General features: G+C 40.8%; 1 protein-coding gene across 1 annotated transcript in view; it reads left to right on the top strand.

The window, feature by feature from the left end:
- The window catches only part of PDZRN4 (PDZ domain containing ring finger 4), a 337,397-nt gene that overhangs the window by 275,909 nt on the left and 42,468 nt on the right, over positions 1–19,020 (top strand). The window contains exons 4-5 of the mRNA XM_084811898.1: positions 12,162–12,415; positions 13,267–13,369. Coding sequence (XP_084668024.1) covers positions 12,162–12,415; positions 13,267–13,369 — 357 coding nt within the window. The remainder of the gene's footprint in view (positions 1–12,161; positions 12,416–13,266; positions 13,370–19,020) is intronic.

Here is a 19,020-nt window from a genome sequence, read left to right as displayed (position 1 = left end):
ATCACATTAGATATGGGGCAGGGGTAAGCAACTTGGTGCCTGTGGGCACCAGTGTACCTCTGGACATCTTTCTTGGCCCCCTCTAAGTACCCTACCCCTGTGAAATAAGTTTCTGTTGGTGCTGAAAATTGAGGGTTCAAAGGAGTCTTTTAGCGTGTTGGGGCTCAGACCTCGCCTCTGCCTTGTACTCAGTCTTTGGGGCAGGTTACTTGTCCTTTGTGACTAGCCAAGCCTCCCACGGCAGCCATTTTGTGTGGTGCTCAGGGCAGTTTCTCAAATGTCCAAATGTGTCCATTCTCCAAAAAGATTGCCTACCCCTGATACACAGAATACATCATTTCAGTGGTATGGTGGATGTATCTCAACCCTAACATTAACTCTTCAGCTCTTTATGCCGGATTTTGTGACTTCTGATCTTTTTATAGCCCCAAATGAAATTAATACAAATCAGAATTTTGCTCTGCATGGAAGAATGGAGATTATTGGAATAATCTGGTTTGAATGGAAGTTGATATTTCAAAAGATATTATTGGAGTCAATCTGCAATATAATAGGTCATTCAGCCATGTGTTTATTATCAATGTTGAATCATCTTAAGAGTGCCAACCTGGGCAGAAACAGTATTCCAGTAAGGTCCTGTTTTGGAACAGTAACTGGAGAAAAGACATGGCTAGCACTATGCCATCCCACTAGTTCGTTTTCCCTTTGCAAAAAGCAGTAGGCTGTGCTGGCAGCAATATGAAGGCATTTTATAGACATACATAAAATATTATTTCCCCTTTCCCCCCAGCTTTTTGCAGATATATTTCAGATACACAAAACACCCCTTTAGTGACTGCTTCTGCTGGCCTGTGGAGACCAGGAAATCGGATGGAATTAACCAGAGGAAGGGCATACAAAGATACAAAGAATACAAGAGGCCTTTACTAACAAGAAAGTGAGAGAACAAACATGGAAACAGCAAGAAAACAAATGAGGGAAAAACAGTGGAGAAGAGAGGAAATATAACTAGTATGGGCATGATAGTGACTGGGTTCACACAATATAGAAATAAAATACATACATACATACATAAACATTTTACTTCTACCCCACCTTTCTACCAAAAAAAGCACTCAAGGTGGCTTACAGTCACTAGTAAAACTTGATAAAACAATAAAAAACCAAATACATTAAACACAATTAAACACAATTAAAGACACAACAAAAACAGAGTAAAAACAACATTCAACCCAAAAGACCTGCTTACACACCAAAAGCCTGCTTGAGTAAAGTGGTCTTTGCCTGCTGGCAGAAGGATATCAGAGAGGGAGTGAAGCAAACTTCTCTCAGCAGTGAGTTCCACAGCCAGGGAGCGGCCCCCAAGAAGGTCCTCTTTCGCATCACTACCAAACATGCCTCTGAATGCAGCAGTCTTGAAAGAAAGCCCTTTCCACAAGAACTGAAGAACAGGACAGGATTATATGGGAGGTGGTCTTTCAAGTAGCCTGCTCCCAAGCTGTATAGAGCTTTATAGGTCATACCAGGACTTTGAATTCTGCACAGAAACAGACCAGCAGCCAGTGAAGCTGTTGTAACAAGGGAGTCGTGTGCTCCCTATAACGTGGTCAACAATCTGGCTACAGCATTCTGGACCAGCTGAAGTTTCTAAAGTTTTTGAAGGCAGCCCCACATAGAGCATGTTATGGTCTGTGAAAGATTGTGCCATAATAAATGCATTAGACTTTAAGGAGCTAACACAGATACCACCCTGAAAGTTAAAACTATTCAGTGAACTGATGGCTCAGCTGAAATTTGAACAACCTCGCAGACTAGGATCTTAACTATTAGACAAAAACAGAGTTGCCTTAGATACCGTTTTAGATGTGTCCATGCTGCTTTGTGTAGGGGGATTCATTCTGTTGGCACTTTCCTAATTCTGACATGGCCAGGGGGAACAGTGACAGCCATGACAGATGTAGCCTCTGCTCCAGGAGCTGTGGTGAACATGACAAAGTATCACTAGGCTTGGATATGCCCATAGCTAGTAAAGTACCGTCTCGTAGGATTAGACTGCCAGAGCTGGCAGAATAAGCTTGTCTTGGTGCCAAGTAATCTTGCGCAGCTGTTGGCAATGTCTATGTCTTTTCTATGCCATTCAATGTCAGGAAAGTGGATGATGTGTGGCTGCGACACACATTAGATTACATTTTAACTCTCTGCTGGTTGAAATGGATATTTCTCAAAAGAAGGAAGGAAAGAAGGAAAGAAAGAAAGAAAGATTGCCTCATGCCTTGCTGCACTTCATAAATGGATAATTTTAATAATGTGCCAAGAGCAGCAGTTTGAAGTAACTCAACAAGTAAAAAGGTCACCATACCCATAAGTTATACTAGCATTTGATCAGTGGACTCTTTTCTGAAAGACTTTAAGTCTCATTATTCACTGCTTATGAAGTCACTTGAGATATAAAAAGACTTCTTATAGTAATGAAAGAACTCCCACAATTAGCCAGAAGGCAACCATCTATCTTTTTTAAACTGCTCAGTTCAGGGAAGACCTCGAGTTTCAGGCACTGGTAGAGGATGAGTTGTTATGACAGTGATAAGTGGCCCATTCATATGGCTATGCTAGCCATTGCTGTATGGCTTGTAGGGTTTGTTTTTTTTGAAGAGATTTTTCTGATGAAGTGTTGAGGCCTATAAATAAAGTGCAAGCATTGAACTGATTTATTTATTGTACGTAAGTTGAAAATGTTTAATTTGATCTAATGTAGCTTTAAGAACAGTCACCAATGTAGCTATGCAGTAAGGACACTACTGCTTATCTTGTACAAAATGGAAATGTAATATTATATTGGAAATGTAATGTTATAGGACAAAGGAGGTAGAAATGTAATGTTATAGGACAAAGGAGATAGAAGGGACAAGGGAATATTCGCCCAAATTCACTTATTTTTTCCTTACTTATAAAAAATATTGCTGCATACAACAGATTTCACAACAGCTTCAAAATATGTGGGCAAGTGGATTGCCAAGCAAAATAAAGCATTTTAAAGTTTGTAATAATTAACTGAGAAATTTTAATTATGCTAAATGATAACTTCATATATTTTATGTGTAGTAAAGCTAGCTGAATCCATATCACCATAAGGCAGAATTACAGTAATTAAAAATCAGTTGGTCAATATAACATACAATTTGCATATTAAATACACTCCAGGCTCATTAAACTACCATCTGGGAAAGCCTAGAATTTGGATTATCATCCGGATGTAATATATGCAGACTCTGCATATATTCCAGTTTCCCAACAGCCCATTTTGTTTGGTGACAGCATATCGTGCTTCCATACAGTCAAATGCAACATCTTTTATTGCATGGATATTTTGACAATACATCCAGGGTGATGAGCTAGGGAATTAGGAAACTGGAAATTTCACACTAGAATGTGTGTTAACAGAAGATAGAAGGATTGCCTCTCCAAAATGTACTTGCCCATATATTAAGGTCAGCCTTGGAGGTCCTCCTCAAAATTCCCCCACCATATGATGAGAGATTGCTGGTGGCCACGTAAAGAGACTATTTAGTTGTGGTGCTAGCTGTGGAATGTTTTTTCCAGTGAGGTTCACCTAACTGTGACTCTCCAACAGGTTTTTATGTGCCCAGGCTTTTAATGTCATCTTTTAGGTCTTTTTAATCCTGAAGCTGTATTACTTTTTTACTTGTTTGTACTGCTGCTGCATTTACATATTTATTATATTTTATGTTTCATATTTATTATTGTTGTTGTTTTTGTTGTTACATTTCTATACCGCCCAATAGCTGAACCTGTCTGAGCAGTTCACAATGTGGAATTATGACCATCTTGCACTAATAGAGCAAAATACAGATACATGTAATAAAAAATAATAAAATAAGGACATTTCCTATTTAAAGAGAGAGTTTACTTTCCCAACAATAACCAAACCAGTAAATAGCAGAAGAACAAACCCAAGTAAGGCAAGCCTTTATTAATCTATTTAAAAAACCCAAAACCTGGTGAGGCTATCCTGGATTTGACATTTTAGCTGCAATGATCAGGATAGCATTGGATAGCCACTTTATTTGCTGTTGTTTATATAATCTGTCTATAACCTCCTTTTCTCTTCCTGTGCTTCATTTCACAAATTTGTATGTGCACTTGGCAAAGATGTGGTGTAGTCAATGACTGCCTTTGGAAATGGCAGTCTGCCAGTGTCAGTTGGTTGTTCAAGCTAGCATGTGTATGTTTGTGCAGCATCAAAGGGGAAAAAAAACCTGTTTTCTTGTTTTCTTATATTGATACATTTATGCACGTGGCTGAGTTTAGAGAGATAATCAAAGGGGGATGGCTTTCTTCCAAGCAGCAGCCACCAGCCACTCTGGGGAAGTTTTTGACAAGTGGCCCAGTTTTCACAGTTTATCCAAAAGGTGAAGAGTGTTCATTAAACAGAAGCTTTATTAAACAAGGCAGTGATATGGTTTCTGTGTGAGGAGATATACTTTTTACATAACATTCACAAGTTGCTTATGGATTAATTAGTCCATCTGTTCCAACAAATATATTTCAATTTCTTTTGTGAGATCAGAGACACCAACAGCAGAAGCCAATATCTCTAGACTATTTACTTATTTATTACATTTATATTCCACTTTCTAACCATGGAACTTAAGGTGATGTATATAGGGTTACCTGTCTCCTATCCAGACATTGACATAGTGTTAGCATTATATGCCTTCATCTGCCTCCTGAATTATATTTTCAAAATAGTAAAGCAACCTTTCAGAAATAAGTGTTTATTTTAACCCTAGAACTCTTTTAGGGATGTCTGAGAAATTCAGTTCAGTTCATCTTTGATTAGGATTTACCAAGTTCACACCTTCTGGACCAAACACAGACTCAGATGCAATCTGCAGTCAAAGTCCATACATTTCTGAGTTTGCAATGTGATTTGCAGACCAGATAAAATGCATTTGACAGCATGCATACATTTGAAAAATGTGCGTGAAAAAATGCGTACTTTTGCAAAAATGCGCACAAATCCTCCACTTTAATCAATAGAGAAAATATGCATGGAAATTTGCAGATTTTCACTTGAAAAGAAAAAACAAAACTCGCATTCTGATATGGACTCAAATCAGAACAAGCTTTGAAATGGAATTCAGAGAACTTTGGCGCGCTCAAGTTTTGCTGAGTCACACATCTGATTCACACATACTTTCTCTAGATAAATGGATAGATATGATTATTAACAGATTTAAATGTATATATTCTACAAGGGTCGTTCTTTATATTCTAAGGAACTAAAAGTGCATTCACACATTAAGTTTCTCAGGGGAAAAAATGCAGCATCAATTTGTTGTGAGTGCTTATTTGCCATGCATACATGGGCTGAGAACACAGAACGTGCATTTTCAAACTGTACTTAGCCAGAGCCTTGTACTTTTTGCAAACTAGAGATTAATACTGGGCTCAGCGGATGACAAGAGATGTCTGCAACAAATAACTAACTGCAAGGTTATTTACTTGTCAGCCACAGTTATTACTCATGTGCCAGTCTCCTCTCACTACAATCTCCCTCACTATCCCTCTCTACTTGTACCATAATGATATGAGAAACCCACCTCCCAGGCTCCCTAATATGGGAAAATACAAGGCATCTTAGATCAGTGTTTGTTCAGGCATTGATCTGCTGTCGATTGCTGATGTTTAAGTGAATGCAGTGGTGCAATTTGGTAATTTTAGACTCTAGATTTGATGGTCTTAGACGGAGTGGGGAGAAAGCCTCCTTAGGCAGTAGTGTGTTTTACTTCATTTACTTCAAAATTTAGTAAGCCACCTTTGCTGTGTTTGGGGCCCCCCCTGCTCGTTCTGCTGAGTGGGGCTCTGGACTTCTGCCCCCAAAGTCCTGCCCTAACGGTACCACTGTGTGAAAGGATATGCCTGCACGGCACTTTTTCAGCACACCTGTTATCCACAGTATATGCTGGCCGTGCGTTTCAGGCTGTACTGCTCCTCACTGCTCTGTACAAGTGACAAGAACTATTGTGGGTGGTGAAATCTGCTCATCTGTCTGCAGCACAGGGTCCAGGTAGAATAACCTTTCCTTTCCAAGGATGTTTTTCATGTTTAAGTTATATGGTAGTGGCCATGTCAAAAGCCCAGAAAACTCTATGAAGGAAATACAGAGCGGTCTGGGCATGCAAAGGTGCTGCTGTCTCTCCTTGAAGTAAATCCTAATGGGAACAGCAGATTGCAGTGGGATTTGTTACCAGGTAAATAAGTTGGCCGTTTCCTTTTTTCTCAGAACAATGAAGAAATTGTATAAAATTCGGTGGCAGTGAATTTATAAAAAATTAGCTAGTTTTGGTTTTTAAAATTTTAATTTTAATCTCAGGATTGTATCCAGTGTTAGTATTACTTAAAGTAGACCTATTGAAATGAATGGGAATTCAGTTAGACTAACACTGAATACAGCACTCAGTATTCCCTGAGAAGAAGTTAACCCTCCTTGCTTCAATTATACTAAAGTTAAGCTATGTATCTTTTCCATAGAAATGGGCATGGTTTCAAAAATGGGTGACCTTTAGTCAGAATAACTAACTGTTGATGAACTGCAAGTGATGAGTAAGAAGAAGTGTGTGTCCTAAGTACCTTACATCTTACAAGGAAATCACATGAGGATAGAAACGTTCTAAAGGTCATGGATATTTTTTCACCTTGAGGTTAAAAAAAATATTGAGGGAGAACTTTGACAAGCACAGTTTTAATTGTGAAAGGAAATACTTTTTTTGTATAGCCACATATTCACATAATTGTAGTGACATTGGGTAGTATCTTATACTGTTCTGTGCCTCCACTAGTTCTGTTTTGCTAGCAGTGCAGATGGCTAGTTCAACAGGAACCAGCAGTTGCCAAAATAAGCACAGAAGTGAGCAGAAACACTCATTTCCAGAACCAGGAAGGTCAGTGGAGCTCCCTTCTATGAGCTCTGCTGACTTGCCCCATTGCGAGTGGAGATGGGTAATAAAGAGACGTACACAAGTGCTTGGACTGAAATTGGGCCACATTTAGTGGAATATCTGCAAAGGGGAAAACTTCGGACGGGCAATGAACTGTGCCAGCTACTAACTGGCACTATAATGGGTGAAAACATACACAGCTTGAGGGGTGGCATGACAGCATCGCCGCCCCTCAGGGCTACCCCTTATGGGGGAGGTAGACCTTCCCCTGTCACCCCTCCTGGGCCATAAGGCTCCTAGGTGAGTGAAGTGAGTTGGTCTCATAGGCAACCCTTATCCCCCCTTCGAGCTGCAAAACCCATTTGGGAGGCCTCAGGCGTCACCTGTCACCATAACAGTGCCTCTGAATACTCACCATCCCTAAGCTCGTTCCACCTTGCCCGTCCTAGCAGCCACTGGGAGTGGATGCTGATGGCACTGTCACCAGGCTTGAAAGGGAAGAAACGCCAGTACCTAATCCCAACTGAGGCAGAGTGGGAGATACAAGCGTGCCCACAGCTGTAGGGGCATGTGTAGTAGAAGGCATCACCGCTATAGATACTGGGACCACCGCCGCATTGGGTGGGGGGGGTGGGGACCTCCTGGAGAGGACTCCCAACATTTGAATTAAGCTGCTCCCCAGAAGGTGGGGAAAAGGGGCATCCGTGGGCGATAAGTCAAGGTAGCCACCCCCAAAGCTCAATTGGTCCCCAACCTGGCCACAGGAGATGAGGTGCAGCAGTTGTCTCACCTGTGTCTGGGACAGCTAAACCTGGGTTCCCTGACACCATGGTGGATGATGTTTCTTCCGCTGCCGATGCCTGTAACGCCACCGGTGTCGAGTCTTCCTCCAGCCGAAGAGCTGATCCGGAGGTGAGAGATGAAACAGGACTGGAAGACACCTCAGCGGCATCCAAATGTGCTGAAAGGGAGAGTAATAAAGTGCGCTGTGTCTGTTGCCTTGTTCGTTTAGGCTGCAAGCGACCGGACTTACCAGGTCCGGCAAGAGTGGGAGGTGCAATCCCCTTGTCTTTTTCTACAGCCTCTAGGCATGCCAGAATTGTAGCCAAATCGAGGCCTGCCTCTTCTTCTGAGGAAGAATCCAGCCTTCCAAAAGGCCTCTTGGTGGGTGGCCGGGGAGCCTTACCCTTTCCCTTCTTGCCACCTTGCCCATTTTTTGGAGGCATGGTTAAGAAAGTCTGCAGGGCCTGGTTAAAGACTACTGCTAAGACTTGCCAGGGATGTATTCCAGGCCAACAATTCACCTATTGGAACCAATAAACTGGCCCAAATTGTGGGGCTTAAATGCCAGAAGATTGGATATGCTTGTGTATCTAAGGCCCACAAGCCACCCCCACTGAGACCCCGGCAAGAAGTACTGCCAACGAGGACTGGCAGTGGATTTTAACTGGAGAGGACAGGGATTGAACTTGGGGCCTTCAGCAGGCAAAGTGGGTCCTCTACCACTGAGCTATGTCCCTCTCCCGAATGGTCCCAATGACAAACAGGGCCCGAAGGACGAAACCAACTGGGGGGGGGGGTGGAAACCCAACAGGAATAGCCTTTCCTCCCCCATCTCCCACTTGCATCAAACTTCGGACTGACTGGACCCTGAAGCTGGAATTCAATTCAAAAGCAGAGCCGCAGCCCCACAAACAAGCCGGACGTGGGGGTAGGGCACTTCTGGAAACAAGTATTGTCGCTCATTTCCATGCGTATTTTAGGAACTGCTAGTTCCTGTTGTGTTAGCGGTCCATGCTAGCTAGCATGGGAGAAGTATAGGATACTGCCCTGTATCTATAATAATGAAGTAATTTATTGTGACTGAAACAGTGGCATTATAAAGGTGGGAGCCTCCACCGTAATAAGTTAGGTGGGGTTTGGCAACTATGTAGTAGAGCCCTCTTACAGAACCTCCACTCTGCATCCCTAGTCATATTTGCTTCATTCAAACCCTGTTGGCTTTTAGGCAGCAACTAAAGACTGTTTAAGACGTAAGCTTTTGAAATGTTCTTCTGTTGTTTGGGAATTAAGTTGCTGCTCCTATTCACTGCTGTTAGTCTTGGATATTTATTTATTATTGCATTAATATTGTTTTTAATGTTGTAATCCTCTTTGAAGGTTACAGAGTTGAAAGGCAGAATATCTGTGTTGTAAATAAAATAAATACATAAAAGATTATTAGTTTAAATGTATAGTCAACCTATTATGGAAGCTAATGGCTTTCAGGAAGACCATATTGCTCCCATTTGCTTGTGGGAAACTAAGGCTCAAAGAGCCTGAATTATTCATGGCCAACAAGTGAGTCCAGTGAGTGAACTATATGGGCCCCTAATGTAGTTCCATCTCAGAAGCTAAGTAAGACTTGGTTTAAGTAGTCTTATCAGTACTTCATTTCAGATGCCATGTATCTGAGGCTCACACTGGTTGTAGCCCATAAGGTTGTGTGTGTTTTTTTTTCTTTTAATCTAGCAGAGCAGTACCAAAAGTGTTGTCCTGGCTTTGGATGCAGGGCTCACTTCTGGCATCAGAGGAAACCGATTAGGAAAGAGAAACACACCAAATTTTTCAGGCTTGTGTCTTGCTACATTCTCTGTTGCTGAAGAGCTGGAGGTCAAAACATTGAGTTTTCCCCCCCTATTTGTTTCTTTAGGTTTTGTATTTACCATTTTAAAAGAGACTACTAGCACGATTGATCTTCTTTCTTTCTTTTTTTCTTTCTCAAAACTGAGGTTAACATTGATGTAATGAAACTACAGTACATTGTTCATTAACAATGCATTATATGTTTTGCTTTTTAGATATCCAAGAATTTCAATCTATTTTAATTTTCTGTCTGCAAACCATGAACACAAATTCATATCCACCCCGCTTCCTTTTATTCTTTTTTCTGTGTATTTTTTAAATGCTACAGCAGACTTGCACTTTTGTTTTGCTGTGCGTCTTTCTAATTGCAGCAGAATAATCTTTTTGAGAGTCACTCTCCAGTGATGTAACTAGGGTTGGATCTTGAGCCTGATATTCAAGACCCCTGGGAGTGGGCAAATCCACCCCCAGAGACCAACAGCTGTTGGGGCAACAGCAAACAGGCCCAGCATCAGCCTTTGGGCTGGCTAGGGATGGGGGAGAAATTCTCTCTGTCAAGTTTTTTTTATGGATTACCTGATCTGCACCTCCCAGAACTGACCGCGGAAACAGATTTTCTGGTTGGAAATCCATAGATTTCCAGGCTTCTACAAAAGGAAAAAAAAATGCATTTAACAACATGCACACATTTGAAAAATGCACAAAAAAATTGTTGTTGTTCAGTCGTTAAGTCGTGTCCAACTCCTCATGACCCCATGGACCATAGCACGCCATGACTTCCTGTCCTCCGCTCTCTCATACATTTCTAAAATGCATGGAAACACACTTCAGTCAATGGGGCAAGTGTCCATTAATGTGTCCATATGAAAAATGGATACAAAAATACATATGGATTTTTTTTGTTAAAAAAAATAAAATCAGCATGGAGCTGGCATGGAATAGACTTGGAGGCAGGAAAAGGAGAAGGTTGATGGAAATGGACTTTTCAGATTCATCCATCCCTAGGGCTGGCATAGGCATACCGGCACTCACTGAGACTAAGACTGTTCCCAGGAACTTCCTTTCTTTCTTATTATTATAAAAAGCTTTTTATAGTCAGTAGTCAATTGGTTGGGCATGTATGTGGTTACAGATAATCATCCATTATGTTTACTTTAATATATATATATATACACACACACACACACACACAGCAAAATGGTCTTTATTCCCAAGTAAATGAGATGCTATGATTTCAGTGAATTTAAAATGTGAAACTGCATGTGCTCAGACTTTTCTTTTTTTAAAAAAAAAATAAAATCAAGGTTGGCAAACAGCTTTTTTTTTGCTCTGACTTCAGCAATGTAGAAGCAGTTGTAAAGCATGGAATGGTGGGGAAAAGAGAAAACAAAACCTTGTTTTGATAGTTCCAGAATATATAGGATGACAGTGGGACATCTCAGTAAATTTATACCCTTGAGTTAATGGTATTACAGGGGGAGGAGAGGGGAGTTTAGATGGCTATGTGTATAGAGATTCAACCTGTGCTGGATGGGGTTATATTCCCCTTGAAGACTCAGGTTTGTAGTTTGGGTATACTCCTGGATTCAGGCCTGAACCTGGATGCCCAGGTTTCAGTAGAGACCAGGAATGCATTTTCACAGCTAGGGCTAGTGTGCCAGCTGTGTCTGTTCCTGGAAATGTATGATCTGGCCACAGAGACACATGCTTTAGTTACATCCTGTTTGGACTACTGTAATGGGCTTTATGTGGGACTGCCTTTGAAAAGTGTTAAGAAACTTCAGTAGGTCCAGAATGCTGTGATCAGACTGTTGACTGGGCCCGGTTACAGGTAGCATGTGATTCCCTTTTTACAACAGCTTCACTGGCTGCTGGTCTGTTTCCAGGCACAATACAGTGGCCTGATTATGACTTATAAAGCCCTATACAACTTGGTACCAGACCATCTGAAAGACCACATTCTCCCATATGACCCTGTCTAGATTTTATGCTCTTTGGGGATGTCCTTCACTCAGTCCCACAGCTGTCAGAGACACATTTGGTGGGGATGCAAGAAAGGGCCTTCTCGGTGGCTGGTCCCAGGCTCTAGAAGTCCCTGCAAAGGCTAGGATGGCTCCCTCTCCATTTTCTTCCATTCGCAGGGGAAAATGTTTTTATTCAGGGAGGCCTTTGGCATGTAAGTTGGTCTGCTGCTGAAGGAGGTTTTATTTGGATTGGGTGCTGTTCATTTTTTATTGTTGTGTTTTTAATTGTGTTTTAATTTATTTGTTTTTATATTAGATTTAATTAAGTTTTGTTTTAATATCAGTTTTATTATTGTTAGACACCCTGAGCACCATTTTTGGTGGAGAGTTGGGATATTGATTTAATTAATAAATAATGATGTGTATTTCTTCCATTGGGAAGCACACATTTCTGCAGTCCTGTCTCCTAACCCTTCTCTTTCCTTCTTGCTTTTGTGCCATAGAAGATTTATTTTAAAAGATTTTGTTAGATGTTATGAATACATGATGACCACAATGTTCTCCTACCTGTTTCTTAACACTAATCTAAATAACATTTGTTGTGTCTTAGGTCAATGGGAAGGATCTCTCAAAAGCCACTCATGAAGAGGCAGTAGAAGCTTTTCGTAATGCAAAAGAGCCCATAGTAGTCCAGGTTCTCCGGAGAGCACCTCTTCTTAAAACGCATGGGAGTTCACAGGATGTTCGTCTCATGGATGCCAGCACACAGACAGATATTACGTTTGAACACATTATGGCTCTAGCCAAGCTAAGGCCAACCACACCTCCAGTACCTGACATCTGCCCTTTCTTGCTTTCTGACAGGTATGACACAACCTTTTCCTACAGAGCTAGTGAACTGTGTAAGAAATTATCGCTACCAATTTACACTATTGGATTTCCCATTTTTTAAATAAGTGATGTCCAGAAAACTATCAAGTTCATAGGTGAGGTCACCGCTCTGTGTTAAGAAAATGGTCTTCTGATCTCTTAGCAACCCTTTAGAATGGGATTCAACAAAGTCATGGGGGTGGATAGGTATTTCAGAGTCAGTTCATCACTGAATACAGTTGCTGGGGTGAGGGCACAACAGTGGTCTCTTATCTTCATGCACTGACACATCTGATTAGTCACTGTGGGAAACAGATTGCTGGACTAGATGAACGTTTGGTTTGATCCAGCAGGGCTCTTCTTACATTCTTATGCAGCATTCCTAGTTTCTGCACATGAATTTGAAACTATCCTTATGAGAAAAGCAATATTTTTATTACAACACAGTCATTGGTTTTCTCTGATCAGATGCCTTACGGTTACTTCTGGAATTCCTATTCTGTTTAAGTCTCTCTTTGTGCCTTAGGCAAAAGTGCAGTCCCAAAGTCAAAGGTCTCTTACTGAACTCCAGAGTTCTGTGGGTATCTGTGATACATCAGTAATTCTGTATCAAATACAGTTGTGCAAAGATTTGTCCAGATTGTTTGGACCTCTCTGTATCTGAAGCAATTGTAACGTTTGGTCTCCCATTTTGTCCAACTTTTTTGCTGGGTTGTGACAGCTAAAGATCTTCTTGGAATATTTCTCTTGCACTGCTCTCAATATTTGCTACATGAAATAGCTACTTTATGGGTTTTAAAAATCTGGTATCAAGTGCTCTTCTTGTTCTGCTTTGTTCCACGTAGCTGCCATTCTCTTCATCCAGTTGAGCATGAATTTTATGAAGGTAATGAGTATCTTTCCAGCCTGCCTGCTGATGTAGACAGAACTGAGGACTTTGAGTATGAGGTAAGACAATTGGCACAACCCCCACCCTGGTATTGTGTTTACAGAGCTATTTTCAAATGCCTTGATTTGAAAAGTGTAATTAAAAAGAAAAATAGCAATGCTCATTCTGGCCTCTGTCACATGTATACAGTGTCTCAGACTACATTGGGTCTGGAAATGTATAAATGAAAGTAAGAGTATTGGCATATGTATCTGGTTATGGGTTCATGAGGGTGATTCAATGGGTTTTACAGACTGACCAATCATGATGACAGTGAAATCATAGAATCATAGAATAGTAGGGTTGGAAGGGACCTATAAGGCCATCGAGTCCAACCCCCTGCTCAGTGCAGGAATCCAAGTCAGAGCATCCCTGACAGATGGCTGTCCAGCCTCATCTTGAATGCCTCCAGTGTGGGAGAGCCCACCACCTCCCTAGGTAATTGGTTCCATTGTTGTATTGCTCTAATGTATCTCTAATGTAGAGATACATGTCATATGTATCTCTACTCAGATGTAAGACCCACTGAGTTAAGGGAGCTTACTACCAGGTAGGTAGGTATAAGGTTACAGCCTTAAAGGTTTAATTGGCCATTCTCAAAAGGGGGTGGGAGTAGAAATATCCCATGCTTTTCTCTTTCATTTGTAGCTTGATCTTGCAGGAGCGTGGACTTTGTTCCTTTCAGATCAAGGCCCAGGTTTTGATCAAGGTCCAATGAGAGACTGTCTTTGTCTAGTTCTTTTATATGGTATTACCTGAATGTAGGACAATGAGAACAAATTGTATGTGTTGCCGTGCGTATCTGTCTATTTTGTATTTATTATATCCTTTAAAAGTATCTGCATGAGCTATTGAAAAGCTGTGATGTATCATTTTTCCAAATAATAGTACACTTTTAGAAAGGTTTCCCCTTTGTTAGATTTTCATTTCAGAATCTAAAGGTCCTTTTTATTTGACAGTCATTAGATTTTTATCTTGTCCTCAGCACAATGGCAAAAGAACAAGTGTGTTCTTCTTGGATATATAATATGTTTATGCTTTGTATAGCTTTAAAGTGTGAATAGGATTTTTAAAGGTTTCATTAAATAGCTTTCATTCAATTGGACTCGGAATTAGAAAAAACCCCACAATTTATCTCTCTCATATTTGGTCTGCCTTCAGACTGTGTAATGAAAGTTAGCTTGATATTTGGAAACCAAACAGAATGACTGAAGCAAATGGGTCTCTTTAATGGTACTCCCGCATAAGGTTCCATAGAGAAGACCAGGGAAGCCTACAGGTCTTCCCATAGGACAAAGTAAAATGCAATAATGTTGGCTCACCAAAGCTTACCCAGGATAAAATGTTATTTGTACTGTTTGAATAAATCATTATGGGATTAGTAAGAACATTGATTTTTTCCCCACCTTGGCCTTGCAAGAACCCAGCAAAAGGTACTAAAGTCCTGGTTAATATCATTTTAGTTGTTTACTGACTATCTATGGTTGTGTGCTAGTGTATATGAATAACATCACTTGTGTGATGGAAATGTTTGGAATAATGATTTAAAAACCCAAACCATAAAGTAAAAAATGCTGAAAAGGTTGTTATTTTTTCCATTTGATCAGAATATCAATGATATATTAAAATTACTATCAGTGTGTACACAGAGAGAGATTAGTACTGTGGAATCATGTCCTCTTTATGACTATTATTAATCCATAATAACAGCCAGCATAAGGCTTGTGACAGTGGTAAATGAGCAGGTAGGTTTTCAGTAGCCTGTAATCTCGACTAATCACACCATCCTAGTCATTAATTTGCTGTCAGCTATGATTCAGTAGCCCAAAGCAAACCCACTGAGTGACTCAAATAAAGCATGTTTCACATGAAATTTAAATGGGAAAGCAGCTGTCTGGTTTTGCAATGAGGAAAAAGATTTGTTCCAATGAAGGGGGCAACCTCCATCCTGTGACAAATCAAGATAGTAAAGGCATTTCCTGTTCATTTCCATGAACACTTCTGTTCATGTGCTGCTACAAGTGAAGAAAGGGATAAAATTGTAACCAACTCAACAGCTTAGCGCACTGCAAATATACAAAGAAGACTTTACAAATCTGTGAGCATAGAGCACAGTTCAAACTTCTGTTGAATTCAATGGTAAAAATGGATTAAACTCACATTTGCAGGAAAGATAGAAATACGAGAAAAAGCAGAAACATTGTGGCACAATGCAGCCCAGTCCCAAACCTTTTCCTTGCATCCTGTGGAATGTGACCCTTGCCCAGTGGTCACAGTTATCTGTTCAGTGGTGCAAGACATCAGAGGATTGGGATCAATTGGGAGCCCTGTGGATCTGTATCAAGCAAACATGACATACAGGGACAGCCCTCCCATTAGTCAAGAGTGCTCGGCGGTGAAGAGTGGAGGTAAGTGTTGGCGAATAGAACTGTTATGCCACGTGGCCTGGCCTGCGTTTCCTAGGCTAGCTAGCCTGTTGCCCCCAGTTGCGATAGAGTTTTCTGTCCCCTCACCAGTGTTGAACGAAAGTTTCAACTGCCAGTCCAGATGGCTTCTGTACTTGCTTTTTGCCTCAGGCAGCAAAATGTCTTGGGCCAGCCCTGCTTAGCATGGTCTTAGGTTTCACTTCAAGATCAGAGATCTGACCAGAGCTGGCTCCAGGTTTTGGGAGCTACCCTCAGTGGGCCCCTTCCCTCAGTAGTCCACCTTCTCACCACCATCATCACCAGCTGCTGTTGCTCCTCCCCTTTCTCACCATTGCTACCATTTAGGCATTAACTTGCTTGAGAGGCAGAGAGCCAGTGAGCAAGTACGCAGGGGCATCTGCTGCCCTTCCTCCTCAGCACCACCACAGTTGTCTGGGCTGGACTGAGAGGCTGGTGAACAAGCAAGTCACAGTGGTAAAAAGAATGGAGGAAGTCCAGGGGGCTTTTGTCAGTGGGCCTCTGCTGGGGTGTGGGGCCTTGGCAGGTGCCCGTGATCCATGTCTGCCCTTGATGCTGGCCCTGGTTTTGATTCAGGTGACAGCAGAGCATTGGGGTGCAGGATACTGCTGTGGCGTATTTCCCAAAACAGCTTTGATATGCTGGCTCTCTGAAAATGTAATTTACCAAGCAGGCAAATCATCCCACTCAAATAAGGTATTCATGACAGTAAAGTTAACTGCAAATTAGATGTTTCCAGATTTATTCATCCCCTTCTTCCCTTCATTTTTGTTGGTGGTCTATCAAGAATACATTCTATGTTACTATTTAGAGCCTTTCGAAAAAGCTTATGATGGGCCCAATAGACTGTAACAGATCTGTCTATCTTGTGAATGCATATTTAGAGTCTTTTCAACACATGGCTTATTTGCCCACTAGACCAAAACAGATTTGTCTATCTTGTAAAGACATATTTAGGGACTTTTTAAACACAAGGATTACTAAACTGATAGCCTTTAACAGCTCTCTACAGAGCTCTGATAGCCTCTAACGAACCTTTTGCAAATAAAACCATCAGTTTCGTGAGCATGGCTATGCTTTCTATAATTTAGCAGTGCTGATGTCCACTCTTTTATTTATTCAAAGACAATAGGACACATAAGCCTGAACTGGATTCAGTCTATAGTTTTTTGCACAATGATGTTTTACCAAACTGTTGAGACGTTTTACCCACTTAAGTTGTCCTGCTCCTGAGCTGAATTTCTTTCAGTTTGCTTATCCTCATCTGCTGGGCCTCTTTATCACAACATAACCTTTTCTTGAATACTGGTCAGCTAGTATTCAAGAGGTCTGACAGCTTCTGAGTACTGTAATGTTTAACTCCGACAGTTTTGAGAATGTTCTCTCTGAATGTGCCTATCAGGATGTCAAACGTAAGGATCAAGCGACCTCATCTCAAACTTTGGGGTCACCAATAAGGCCTGTGGTATTCTTGCTGCACTTTATACAACTTAACTATTTTAAAGCCTAGGAAGCCAATACCCAAAGTAAGAAGAGACTATTGGTGATGCCTCTGCTGCGTGCATGCCGTGATGTCAGTTCCTCATCTGTTATTTTAAAAACTGCAGTGGTGAGTTGTAAGTACCGTGGCAGGTGTACTACAGCATTGTGTGAATTCTTATTTGGATGTGTTCACACCAGAGCTCCTTGTTTAAATTATCTGCAGTTTTGCAAGGAGAGTAAATCTAAGCTGGAAAAGTTGTAATTTATGGGTAGGAAAATACTTGCTTCTCCCTCCCCTCACCCCTTACCCTTTAATTCAAATCTTACTTGATTTTTTAAGCATAACAATGAAATACAAGAAAAAATCACTCACAGAAGTAGCAACAAAAAACTAAATATACTAAATAATTACAAAATAGTTATAATATTGATAATAATTTTGGGGCAAATGCTAGTTGACTTTCACTAGTGCAAGATCATTAGTGCTAGCAGTGGAACAAAATTAGATACTATCCACTAAAACTTATGTGCGTTTATAAAAAAAAAAAGGAAATTAAGTTAAAAAGGTAAAGGTGTCCACAACCAGTCGTGTCCGACTCTAGGGTGTGGTGGCGCTTATCTCCATTTCTAAGCCGAAGAGCCAGCGCTGTCCGAAGATGCTTCCATGGTCATGTGGCCAGCATGACTGAACACCGAGGTGCACGGAACACTGTTACCTTTCCCGCCGAAGCGGTACCTATTTATCTACTTGCAGTTTCTTGCTTTCGAACTGCTAGGTTGGCAGAAGCTGGGACTGAAGACGGGAGCTCACTCCGTCACGCAGCACTCGGGTCTCGAACTGCTGTCCTGCCGACCTCAAGTCTGCAGTTCAGTGTCTTAAACACCAAGCCACCGCGGCCCTCAGCATATCAAATACATATCTACTGTCTCCTGAAAAATATGATTGATTATGCCCAAAATCAGTAAATGTCTTCCATTTACACTTATAAAGCTGGTAGGTTTTGCCAATTATGGCATTTTCATATATTTACAGTTCTCATTTAAGAATTGCCAAAATCTGAGTCTGTTTCCAATACTTTGCTAATAGAGTCTGGTAGCAGTAATTATGTAAGAAATTAACAGTGGGTTGGACCTAGACTGAGTTAATCATATTTTAGTACCATTGAAATCAATAGTAAAAGTTAGTCATGACTAACTTAAGTTCCTATTGATTTCAATAGGACTAAAGTATGATTAACTTACAAGGCAAGATTTACTCAGGCATAAGTTCCATTCGGGCTTTCTCCTTCATAAGTGTACTTAGGATCCAAGCTTTAGTTTGAATCCAACCCAGTGTGAACCTATGCATGTTTACTCAAAGGTATGTTCCGCTGTGTTCAATGGAGCTTACTCCTGGGTAAGTGTGCATTGTATTGCAATCTAACTCAAATGAACTGGCACATCCCTTGTATAAGTCAATGAAGATAAAAATTAATTGAATTCTAGTTTTATTTGTTGTTTTTTTCTATAACATTTCTCAGCTGTCTCTACCATTGTTTTGTGGTACCACGTATCCACCAAATATGAAAATAACTACCAATGTTTGAACAACATTTCCAGCATGTTATTTAAATTTCATTCATCTTAGGAAGTTTTTTGTGTGTGTCATGTACCATCTGGTCATTACTTTGATGCAGTTCTCCCATATACTAGTACATAATGAAAAATTTTGCCTTTTCCAGATATTTTTCCTAGACATAAAAAAT

This window comes from Heloderma suspectum, chromosome 7 (assembly GCF_057233095.1).
Source record: "Heloderma suspectum isolate Gila_16-S chromosome 7, 16-S_ref, whole genome shotgun sequence".
NCBI lineage: Eukaryota > Metazoa > Chordata > Lepidosauria > Squamata > Helodermatidae > Heloderma > Heloderma suspectum.
Note: the sequence above shows the minus strand (reverse complement) of the source record. Positions and strands in the feature narration are given on the sequence as shown.